The sequence below is a fragment of the Aspergillus novofumigatus genome (genome assembly GCF_002847465.1).
Source record: "Aspergillus novofumigatus IBT 16806 chromosome Unknown P174scaffold_12, whole genome shotgun sequence".
Classification (NCBI taxonomy): domain Eukaryota; kingdom Fungi; phylum Ascomycota; class Eurotiomycetes; order Eurotiales; family Aspergillaceae; genus Aspergillus; species Aspergillus novofumigatus.
The window spans coordinates 589,094-601,254 of record NW_020194285.1 but is presented as its reverse complement, the minus strand read 5'-3'; the positions used below and the strand labels follow the sequence as shown (position 1 = coordinate 601,254).

The 12,161-nt window shown below is 45.1% G+C and overlaps 3 protein-coding genes across 3 annotated transcripts; 2 read left to right on the top strand and 1 right to left on the bottom strand.

Moving 5' to 3' along the window:
• Nucleotides 1–3,409: 3,409 nt before the first annotated feature.
• On the top strand, nt 3,410–4,480 carry P174DRAFT_516426 (uncharacterized protein; the record flags this gene model as incomplete). The annotated part of the gene is made up of 3 exons (XM_024832335.1): nt 3,410–3,427; nt 3,486–3,738; nt 3,814–4,480. The coding sequence occupies 3 exons, from the start codon at nt 3,410–3,412 to the stop codon at nt 4,455–4,457; spliced, it is 915 nt and encodes a 304-aa protein (XP_024677438.1). The 3' UTR covers nt 4,458–4,480.
• A 410-nt stretch (nt 4,481–4,890) lies between these two features.
• Nucleotides 4,891–6,234, bottom strand: P174DRAFT_379765 (uncharacterized protein; the record flags this gene model as incomplete). The annotated part of the gene is made up of 4 exons (XM_024822935.1): nt 4,891–5,195; nt 5,264–5,464; nt 5,639–5,815; nt 5,928–6,234. 4 exons carry the CDS (start codon nt 6,232–6,234, stop codon nt 4,891–4,893), a joined length of 990 nt encoding a protein of 329 aa, XP_024677437.1.
• Nucleotides 6,235–7,999: 1,765 nt separating this feature from the next.
• On the top strand, nt 8,000–12,161 carry P174DRAFT_397811 (putative class V chitinase; the record flags this gene model as incomplete). Its single annotated transcript, XM_024823816.1, has 13 exons — nt 8,000–8,252; nt 8,329–8,830; nt 8,922–9,111; nt 9,173–9,197; nt 9,255–9,404; nt 9,468–9,524; nt 9,592–9,805; nt 9,869–9,915; nt 9,980–10,566; nt 10,623–10,680; nt 10,730–11,072; nt 11,162–11,328; nt 11,377–12,161. The coding sequence occupies 13 exons, from the start codon at nt 8,000–8,002 to the stop codon at nt 12,159–12,161; spliced, it is 3,378 nt and encodes a 1,125-aa protein (XP_024677436.1).

Here is a 12,161-nt window from a genome sequence, read left to right as displayed (position 1 = left end):
TTGGATTAAATAGGACGTCTTTATTAAATGTCACATCTCTCTTGTTAGTGATTGTTCTAGTTACTGGATTCCATATCTTCTATATATATTGGATGCTGTATAGCTGACTAGATAGCCTACCTAGGCGCGCGGATCCAGCTTCTTCATTCTTGGAATCTTATAGTGCCTAATGTAAGCTCTGCATCTATATATGTGGAGATTTGCTAATGATGGCTTCTTGCTATAAAGTTTCTTATAGGGTGTGATCCATATCCATTTTGTTTGACCATTCTCCTCTACTGCCTCTCTGCGCGGTCGTCTATTCTGCAGATAGGTAGTGGCCTGGAATATATGCGCGCATAGCTTCTCAGGCAGTTGTGTACTGATTTGCATGCTTTGGGCTATTTTGATAATTGTCTTCCTAGAACGTTCAATCAGCCCTAGACTGGCTGACCCAATCCGCAAATCCATATCCAACCCACCCAATCCGCACTTTGGGTTGGATGGGGGTCGACCCTGATCCAACCCACATAGATATGGGTGGATGGCATCCAACCTATGGATATGGATAACACCATTGGGTGCACGTGACCGGCAGAATAATAGAATATTCGATGATATTCTCTCAAAGAGAGATCTTTCTACCTACTAAAAGTAGTATGAGTCTAGATTCTTAGGTCTTTCCGCCTACCAAAAAGTAGTATAGTCTAAAATCACGTGTATGATATGGGTAGAATGGTTATCCGCAACCCAACCCGCATGGATATGAGGGTGGGTCAGATAGGTGGTGGATCAACCCAAAACCCATGTGGGTTGGATTGAACCCCCTGCGGATCCATCCAAACCCAACCCACGACCAGTCTAATCAGCCCTTTCTGCTCATCAATATATTGAGTTAAATGATAGATCTTGGTGCCCTTAGATTTCATAAGTGCGGATATATTCCATTTCTAAGTATTGGCTTGCGGTTAGAAAACATCTTCTTTGGCTTGAGGCTAAATTGTGTTTTGACCTATTAGATGAATTGCTTTATTAGGCCATTAAGCTGATCTTTATCTGGATGTGTGTAGATTACATGCCATCTAGTTGATTCATAAATGAAAATGTGTCGCCCAATGATCTCTATTGTGGGTAATTAATAGTGGAATCAAATCAAAATGAAACGCTTTTAAACGGCTCTATAGACCTCTCTCTAGGGTCTGAGATATCTGCTTAGCAGCCTTCGCTAGCCTGCATGTCTCGCAGATTGATCTCTTGCAGCTCAACACTTTGGCACCTATTGAGGCCTCCTCTAAGTGCTGTACGGCTTCATCTCCCAGGTGTGCTAGCCGTTGATACCATCGTTCGCTAGTTTCAGCTGATTCATGGGGCCTCTCTGAGTATTGGTTCATTGCAAAGATATTTGATATCGGATTATATTCCATGATCTCCATATTATGTTTTAATTAAGTGGCGGCAGATCAGCTTCCTATTCTGATCTTCTATTACATTGGTGCGTTGATTAAGATAATATCCATGCCTTTTCATCTGAAAAGTTAAGAGCAGATTTGTATGGCAATTAGGTATGTAAGCCACTTAACCGACTTCTAAGATGTGCAGCTTCTGATTTATTCTAATTGCTCGCAGTTTAACCTTTCCCTATCCATGGATTTTCACTTTAATGGTTCTAAAACACACATACTCTCCCTCCACTGGTTTGTAGGTGAGGAATTGAGTTTAATCATTACAGATGTTGATATCTGCTCCCGAATCAATGATCCAGCTATCTCGCCAGTTTATATGTGTTCCTGCCCATAGAGAACACTGCTGAATTGCTTCTTATAATGCCTCATTGCCGTGCGAGATGCTTCCTGATTCTGATTGTGATTAGCTTGCTTAAATTGCTGCATCCATTGCGTGCTTTACCCTTGGATTTTACTTAATCTTCTTGAATTGTTCTATAATATCTAGATTTCGGCTTCCATCCCTTTGGCTGTATTAATTTAATCATATATGGGCACTTATTAAACAAGTGCCTTTCTCCGCAGGGGTAGTCATCTCGCTTAGGCTGTTCGAATCCACGATTCTGATTAGCTGAATCAGAATTTGATTGGTTAGAGGATTGTCCCTTAAACATGGCAAAGATGTTCTTCTGTTCTCTCTGGCTAAGGCTTTCCTAGTGTTTTTGATAATGAGAGATCTCATCAAAGACACTCAGCTTGCTGTCCTCTAGCAGATGATCCAATCGAATGCTAGCATATTGAGATTTAATCTTTTTTAACGCCATGAGGAAGGTCCTGGTGCCTATATATCCAGTATATTATGTTATATTTAGTTTAGTACACACACTCAGTACCTTCTCCCACTCGCTTAGCCAGCTTGATACATTCTAATTGGCTGGCTTAGCAGCAAGCTTTTGATATCTCTCTTGGATATTGTTCATTCGCGTTTTGATTAAAGGCTTTAGGTTGGCCTTAAGCTTTCAATATCTCTTAACCTTATTATCTGATTAGCTGGTTAGCTGCTGGAGATGTTCCCTGGCTACTATTTGCTCCATAGTGTCTAGATAGCCGCGAGGCCTTGATGATCTAGTTGATATTGCTCCTTATCTTCCTTATAGATCGCCAATTCTTCAGTATATAATGCTAGTTCGATATCGGTTGGCTTGCTGGAGCCTTTGGGCGGCTGCAGTAGTTGATGAGCCATCTGATTGGCTTGCTTCTGTTGCTTGGGGTTCTGCTGAGGCCAACTTCACCTGTTAATTGGCTAGAACCATCAGATGAGTCGGTCGAATCGCGGAATGGGTAAGGCCTCCTCTCCTAGAGTATATCAAGCACTCCATGGGTTCGGGCTAGGCTGATTATATGTGAGTCCCATGTCCACCAATCATCGGGCTTATCTAGCACGATGGAGACCTTTGTAGTGGATCTGATTGTTCAGCATAGTAGTCCATATTAGCTTTGGGGTGACGGCGGTGTTGATATATCTTCAATTCTTCCGAATCAGGCAATTCCAATGAGATATCTCGCTAATGCTATGAGATAGAGCTCTCCAATATGCAGGCCTTGGAAGAATGATAGCAGAAGTCAATCCGTGCGTCCCTTAAGGGCAAGCCGGGCTCATAACTATTGAAAATAGTAATACTGTATTGATTACAAATCGCTAGCAATTTCTATGGCCAATCGAAAATGAATGAAGGTCTGATCTTCTAAATGAATGACTATCTAGCTCCTATTTATCCCTTCCATTAGAGGCCGGGATTTGGCTGATCAAATGACGAATATTTGGCCGAAATATTATCGCCAAGAGGCGGCACGGAGAAATCAAATCACTTCCCAATCGGGCAAGCGGTCATATAATTCAATATTATATAACCTCTCCCCTCTCCTCTTGAAAATCCTCAACCACTTTATCTTTATTTAGCACCGCCTTATTAGTTCGCCACAACACCATGCCTGTTACTCGATCAGTCACACATACCAGTGAAATGAATGCTGAGAAGACTACAATAAAACACGCATCAAAAGCAACAGAATGACTTGCATGCTATCAACAACACTACCATGAAAATAAACACTGAAGATCCATCTGCCGTGGAAAGGCCACCTCAGAGCCGCAGATTGGTAGAATGGATATCACTCAAAGATCCACCTAATGGTGTCATCCTAAATAATGATGAACTTTTTGCGACCCTCCAAGAGATACATAAACTCAAAGAATGCATTGTTATCGCTCGGGGCCGTCCACGTGAACTAAGTGAGATTGAGTGGTTGATTATCGGTAAGCACCATTAGCCTTTTAATATAGAATATGCTATGCCGTCTTCTAAATATCTAATAATTAACCAACTACTAGAGTGGAGAAGCAGCAAAGACAGGGAGGAGTTTCTTACCTCAGAGCTTTTCCTCAGATTAAATGCAGCCCTTGTACATCGCTTATGGAGCCAAGAAGTGGCCTGGCCAATCCCTGGTGCTGGGAAGATTATACGCGCAAACCCGCTTTTCCCTCCACAGAGGCTTTATGAGGTCCTGATAATCTATTTCCCTGCAGACTTAGATCAGGAAGCTATCTACTCTATTGAAATGTTTAGAGGGCTACCACGCTGGCACATTAATGGTGAAGACCCAGCTAAATATCCCTCAGCAGCGCTTAAGTCCCAGATTCCTGCATGGATAGAGGGGACTTGTGAGTACCAGAGGCAAACTGCAAGGCGGTTAGCTTATTTCATTGAGTTTGCTGATGAGGAAGGAGAACAAATCTATAAAGAAAAGGTGAGGTATAATCCACGCGGAAGGCCACCTTGGGATGTCATGGTGAATTTCTTTGATAAGCTAAAAGATCTTGGGATGATTGGGTATAAATCACTGCATGTAGAATTTGTGGAGGTTGTTCATTATGTACCGGAGAACTATGTACCAGAGCCTCCCCAACCTATATCTCCTGAAGCGATGAAGCGTTTAGATGATTTGCCAGCCTATGACTCAGATGTATCATTATAGAAGGAAAGCAATGGCAGAGCGGGTTGCACAGGGTGGCACCAATGTCATTCAAAAGTGCTACGGAACAACAGACAGACTTTAAAAAGACTCATTTTCAGTTAATTTACTAGTAGGGATTGCTTGGACCCATCAAAGTCGCCCAGGAAAAGTATCACAGAACACAAGGTAGTGCATGCCGAATCCCTGGGAGAGAAGCTGAGAGGAACACGAAGATGCAAACAGAAAAAGAGGCCAGAGATTACATTTCAACGTAGAAATATAGATAGATTGAGAGCAGAATCGACGGGCTCTGACATCAATCAGCCTAACTCAGCTTCTATAACACTACATCCGGTACACCTTGGCATTTCTTGAATGAACTTCAACACCTTATGGCGCTTCCGCTAGCGCCTCCACGAATCACCCTTTGTGCATTCACCACAACAAACATTGCTTACTCCAGATCATCCTGCAAACCAGTCAATACACGAGGGAGCAACGTCCGTCGGTTTGATCTTCGCATCAGGGGCATATCGGTGCTGGTTTGATTGTTCGATCGCTTAGCAACAGTTGATCTGCTGGCGCTCTGAGCGCAGATCTGTCGTGACCAGTCACATTGATCAAGATACATAGCAGTGGCGAACCAGGTATAGGTATCGGCATTCTTGACAGCTTTGGCTTTTGATTCCTCGGCAAGTGTAGCCACATTTGGAGGAAAGTAAGCCTTTTGCCCATTAGTGAGCGTCTCATCGGTGACAACTTTAACCAATTCATGAGTATCAGTTACGGGGTTTCAAGATCGCATAAAAAGCAGAAGGTTAACTCACCTTGTCTCGTGACCAAGTGTGCTAGCTCATGCAGCAAAGTACCGGGCGTTGAAAGCGCTGCCCCTAGTGGTGTTCCGTCGGCTATGATCTTTTCCTTAGAGCGCCAAGCACTAAGGGAATCCTTTCTTTTAGCTCGAGTGAAGCTATATGGGCACATGGTAATCGTGTAGACCTTCTGTTCGTCGAAGACGACTGTGAACCCTAATGTTGCCTCCAAGTTGGTGTGGACACAGCCCGGGCCGGTGCCAAGAAATGATTTGTACAAAGGAGACCACCAGCTCCACTTTGTAGCACCGCCTTGATGATAATCATAATGTCAGGGCTGGTTCAAGCTAGAAATTTGGCTTAAAATAGTTTGTTATTGATTGAGCTCACCTGTCGCCTGAGAGATTGTCTTGCCATTCATTTGTCCATCAGATCCATAGTCCATCTCCGTCCTCCATCGCCAGCTATCGTCGCAAAAGAAACCCGGCTGAGAGATCTCTTCTTCCTCTGTGCTTGTCGAGAAAGCAATGATTTGTCCGAAAATATCTAGTAGGAAGTATGTCAACCCTGGAGTCCACCTCTACTCAATGATCGGTAGAGTAAGAGGCAGGTAGTAATGCAATCCCTGCCTGTACTCTCAGCGTAGAAATAAATAACGCAAATGGAAGTATCAACTAACATTTAACGTATGCGAATTGTGCTGAGTCAATGGCTGACACCGTTGTAGGTGACGATGAATCGGGTTTTATTCCAAAGAATGTCTCTACAGTTGCGCGCACCGTCGCACTGGTAGCATAACTGTTTAAGGAATCCAAGGCCACCTGAGCAAGGTCAATTGCCTCAGTATAGATGGCACTCAAATCCGCATCCGTGCCATAGCAGGTTCCACCGTAGGTACCACTTCCAGATCGTGTAACAGGGCCTTGGCCCTGCTCAACACGAAAGCGACTACCGATATCCAAAGCACAGGATTGACCAATAAACATGAAAATTCCTATCCAGTTCAGCAACCATCGTGCGGAATTTTGCAGGCAAAAGTTCATGGTGCAAAGGGCTTCTCTTATGGTCTCAAGAAAGAACCATGAAAATAGCTAAATTTGTTTAGGAAATAGCAACCATCAACGTTGCAAAAGAGAGACGAGAAGAAAATTGAAGGTTTAATGACAACACTTCATGTATAGTGAAAAGAGCGAAAAAAGAGTGAGTGATCTTGGGACCCAAATGAGAACGAGTGGAAAGGAGTGGCTAGAGACAGCATATGTAGTGAAAGCTGGAATATAGATGAGTCTTATATTGTGCAGGGAGGTCCCAAAACTCCAGCGAATTCCCAATTGGCCGAAAGCGAGAAATCGAGCTAACCGCATGACGAGTTAGCAAAGACTGGAAAACTCAAAGCGATAATATAATTTTACATGAAAAAGTAGTGTAAGATTTTTTCTCCATATCACAATGCCACGGGATGCCCGCTTAGTATAGTTCATACTCACATGTAAGCGAATGTTACAGCCCCGCTCTCCCTCAATCTCCCCTCTTCTCACGGACTTACAGCAAGAATAGGCTAGACAGGCCGCTTTCTCTCATTCAGTCCTCATTTCGGAGTAAAAGCCCACGGAGTAGAATGAATGGTGGAGAGCGGAGAGATTGTCTAAAAGTTATGCGAAGGAGGGTGACTAAAGCTTAGCGAAAATATAGTGTGAATGCCAAGTGAGGGCAATGCATCGACTAGGCAAGCTAGTTCTTCCATCCGTTGTGCCACTCGCCTTAGTTTGAAGTCAGTTGTTTATTAAACAGACCCACACATGCTACTAAAAAGCAATGGAAAGTCAGAAAATGGTCTCATATCAACGAACGGAATAGGAGATCATCTGACGTTGGGGTTTTGGAATGGCGAAGCCTGGCTATTGCCCTAAGAGCAAGTCATTCTCTCTTGTGCTCTATCCATCGATTTCTAATTCAGGAAAACTCTACTCTAAACAGACTTTTCCGAATGCTCAAAAACTCTGCCAAATGCGCGGCCTTTTGCCGAACAATTAAAGCAGACTAAAATAGTTGAAACTTGAAAGCAATGCTAGCATCATAGCGCGAAAGAGTAAAATTTCCTCAGGGGACGTGCGGATATGACATTAGCTCTGAGGTTCGAGGATGAAAAAAATTGCAATTAGAGAAGATTAGACCGTTCAACTCGGAACATATCTGTGCTCCAATATTTACTTGGTCTGTCTAGATACGTAGAGCTGGGAAAGCCAATTATATCTGCAAAGCATCGTTGATCTCCCATCCCGGATACCGTTGGAGGTAACGAGAGGAAAGGAGCGAGAACAAGCGGAAACCAGGGGTGCCGATGTGACCAAATGACCCTAATATATCTACATATCCCTAGAGGCACCATGGCCGCTGCAGCAGGGCACTGTTCCATATCTATACTAGCTCTTCCATTCAAAATTACCTTCTGCGAATCCGACCTTTTTGAGTGGAGAAACGCCGCGTTTCTTTCCTCCTAGCGCCCTACAAAGGCTCCTTTCAATTACCCGAAGCTTACCAGAATAGCTAAAGATTCATTCTTAGGAAAACAATACAAAATGCAACTAATTACCGGAGTAGATAGAGGTCAAAAATGAATCTGTGGTATAAAGTCTCGAAGGCGTCGGATTATCTTAATCTTCTACTCCCATACACTCTTTTTCGTCTTTTTTTGTGACTTTCCTGCTCCCATACCTTAAGGTGTCTCGGCGGAGCACCTTGTCAAGAGCTATGCGGCATCTTCGTCCTTCTTTTGCATTCTCTTTTCTTTCCTTCCTTACGTTCGTTTTATCTGATGATATCTCTTGCGACTCGACAAATCCTTGTACTGAAGGATGCTGTTCTAAGTTGTCGAATGTTTGCGGCTACGGCCCAGATTATTGTTCATCTACCAACTGCATCGCTGCAGCTAGTACAAATGGGACTTGCTCCCAGCTGGCTGAGTGTGATCCTGGTGTCTACCCAGGCTGGGCAGACAAGTGGGGTATGAGCTATCCCAGATTGAGAGATGTTTTATAATACTGTCAAAATCATCTAATATTCTTGATATTCTGATTCAGGCTCTCAGTATGCTAAATCCGAAAATTGCCCTCTGAATGTCTGCTGCAGCGAGTTTGGCTTCTGTGGAACAACCACGGACTTTTGTGGCGACACTACTGTTGCTGAGCCAGTATGCGACGGAACTTCGGCAACGAAGACTATCGCATACTATGAGGGTTGGAACTCTGAGCGTGCCTGTGACACCATGCCGCCAGAGAATATCCCAATTGGCGGTTACACGCACATTAATTTCGCTTTTCTTTACATTGACCCTGATCTTTACACAATAAAGCCGATGGAAACTTCTCAGCAAGAGCTCTACAGTCGCGTCACCGCGCTGAAAAAGCGAAAGAATGACTTAGAAGTCTGGATTTCTATCGGTGGATGGGCCTTCAATGACCCTGGATCAACTGCTAACACCTTTTCCGAGCTGGCGGCATCTAAGTCCAAGCAATCGACCTTCTTCGAGTCATTATTGAACTTTTTGGACAAATACGGATTCGATGGTGTGGATTTGGATTGGTATTGCTTGATGCTCCCCCCTCCGGCCCCCCAAACAACCAAAAAACAACTCTCTTCCAAAATACCTTGACTAATAAGAGAAAAAATAAAGGGAATACCCAGTTGACGCTGAACGTGGCGGATCAGATGCCGATTATGACAACTATCCAACCTTCTTGGCAAATCTTCGCTCTGCGCTTGATAGCGCAGATAAAGGCTATGGCTTAACTATTACCCTACCCAGTAGCTACTGGTATCTTCAGCATTTCGATGTCGTGGAGATGGCAAAGAGTGTCGACTGGGTGAGTTCTTTCAGCTTTACAGGGTGACTCTTGTTACTAGACCTGTCTAACGCGCCTTTAGTTCAACATGATGACATACGACCTTCGTAAGTTGAGCAATATATGTTAATGCTAATGTAATGTACCAGGCTAACTGTTTTTAGACGGTGGCTGGGATGCAGATGACCCTTGGATTGGATCTGTTGTCAACGCACACACCAATCTTACGGAGATCGTCTCGGCCATGGATCTTTTGTGGCGGAATGATATTCCTCCCTCTCAAGTTGTGATGGGACTGGGATTCTATGGCCGAAGTAAGTACCCCTCCCGCTTGAGGGAGAAAAAATATAACCACTGCTGATTCCAGGGCTTTTTAGGCTTCACGCTCAATGATACGTCATGTGTCACTGCGGGATGTCCTTTCTCGACAGTTGGTACGTATAAATTCTGGGTACACCAGGTCACATTGGCACCACGAGTTTCTAACATTATACTTAACAGGTAATGCGGGTGATTGTACAAACAGTGCTGGCACGCTTTCATTCTCGGAAATTGAAGCAATTCTAAAGGATGCGTCTCGCGATGCCACCCAGACTTATGATGAAACCTCTTCAGTTCAAATCGTGACATTTGACGAGAATCAATGGGTGAGCTATGATAACTGGGCTTCGTTTCAGGCTAAGTTGGACTACGCAAATTCCCATTGCATTGGAGGGTAGGTTATAGTCTGCTTTTGAGAATACCTTAGTGTTGGTAATGAGCTAATCGTATATTGCAGAACAATGGTCTGGGCTGTCAGCTTGGACGTCGACGGAACAGCAACCAGTAAGTTGACCATCCCCAATATCGTTCAAGAGGTTTGAGTTTCTGACTCTTCCCTTTCCAACAGATGGCCTTACCGGAGCCTCTGTTGTTTTCCCCGGTGACGACGGTTCCCATGGAGGAAGTGAAGATATTTATGTCGGACCTGACCTGTGGACAAATGCAACCAAGGAGATCTCTTGCGAGCCACCCTGCACTATGATCCTGCCCCCATTCCCACTAGCGTCTCCTATAACGATTGACTGGCCAGCATACCAGACTACCATTGCATCAAGCTCTGATGGGGCCACATTGACCAAGACCACTACAATCACCGTTGCTCCCTTCACTATCAACGAGATACCATTCTGGCCTATCACTGTGGCGGAAACTGGCAGAAATGCCTACTTGAGCCCCATGCAGAGCATTGCTCCACCAACCTTTGGTCTGACTTTGCCACAAACCGAAGCTACTTTCCCCCTTTTCCATACTGATTACAGTGCCACTCTTACCACCAAGACATCAACGGCAAACGCTACTGTGCCATCCGTTACAACACCTGCTGCTGTCCAGAGTGGAATTGTTTCCGATTGTACTGAGTTCTATGAAGCAATCGCCGGCGATGGATGCTATTCCATTGCAACTGCGCACGACATCACACTTGCGCAATTCATCGTAAGTTACGCGAGACTAAGAAATATAGATAACCCATACTGAGCATTCCTTTTTAGGAATGGAACCCGGCGGTAAATTCAGACTGCTCGGGACTTTGGGTTGATGAATATTACTGTGAGTCCTTACTCTTTCGATTATTTGGCTTAATTCTAACCCATATCAGGCGTCGCTGTTGCTAAAGCTACGAGCACCACCTCATACACGCCCATCCTCGTGACCTTCTTTGACAATTCACATGTTATTACCGTGGCGCCACAGCCGACAGCGACATCAATCCAACCCCCTGGAACAAGTATCCCTATACTCACATACTCCGACGGGGAGGCACCCTCGAATGGAGGATGTAGTTCTGGCGGCGACACTACTGGTTGTGGAAAGATCGATTGTTCCCTCTTTGGTTGTGGGGGTGAATGTGGTTTCTTTGGGTGTGATGGAGGCTGTGGCTTAGGATTCTGCGGAGGAGGCTGTGGCCTTCTCGGTTGCGGCCCTGGATGCGGAGCTGGTAAGTCAACTGTGTTCAATAACCAAGCACCTATATCATAGTTCGCCCATCGTGCATGACGTTGACATAATCTTCTATTGCGCTTCTAGGGAGCTGTCTCCAGGAAGGAGGTGGTGGTGGCTCCGAGGAGGAAGAGAAATCAACTTCTGAATCGTGCAGCGCAACTGCCACGGCTTCTGTCACGACTGTTTGTGACTATGCCTGTCCAGACGGAGCATCGACATCCTGTGCCACTCTCTGCACCTCGTTGACAATTAGCTGTGAGCCTACCGGGTTCGTTAATTTCTCACCTGGCACTGTGGACGCAGACGCGCTGCCACTCACATTACTTGAGGCCTCCGATGAGGCCATGACATCCGCTGCCGAATCTGTGGCATCCTGGTTGAACCCAAAATACACCAGCCTAGATCCTGTCATGACAAGTGGCACCACCATAACTGCATCAGCTGCAGCGCCCGCTGTGACGACGTCTGCTTCAACAACTACAGCCACTGCTATCTCGGCCTCCTCTTGTGATATCAAAAGCACCAGCTCCTCCTCCTACTGCTCATGTGATGGAGGGTACGGCGTGACACTGTCAACAAAAGCTAACAAGTCCAAAACCACCTTCCTGGTCTGTGATGTCACTCCAGCCCTGACAATTTCCACCATCACGCCGACCACGACCAGCACCAAAACCCAGTCTACTTCCACAACCACTTCTGCCAGCGGGTCTACATCCACGGGCTTTGCGCTCTATATGACCTACTGGTCAGCCTCTGAGTGTCCCATTGGACTCACATGCGAGGATGACGGGAAATGGAATGCGGTTATGGTGGTGAATCTTTCGAGTGATGAAGTTGCCGTGCCCATTAAAGGCACGTGGAACCAGGATGGCATGGTTGATGGAAGTCAAGCAACATTCTGTGATCAGACTTCGACTTTCACAATCGATGGCGATGACATCAAGGGCTCAAGCAGTGTCAGCAAGTATGGCTCATATGTTTGCAAGAAGCAAGCTGTTCCTGAAGAGAATACCTGGTATGATCCGGAAAACACGGTATCTTATGATATCGAAGGGGCATGGGTGTGTCTGACAGACATCTGTACCTAA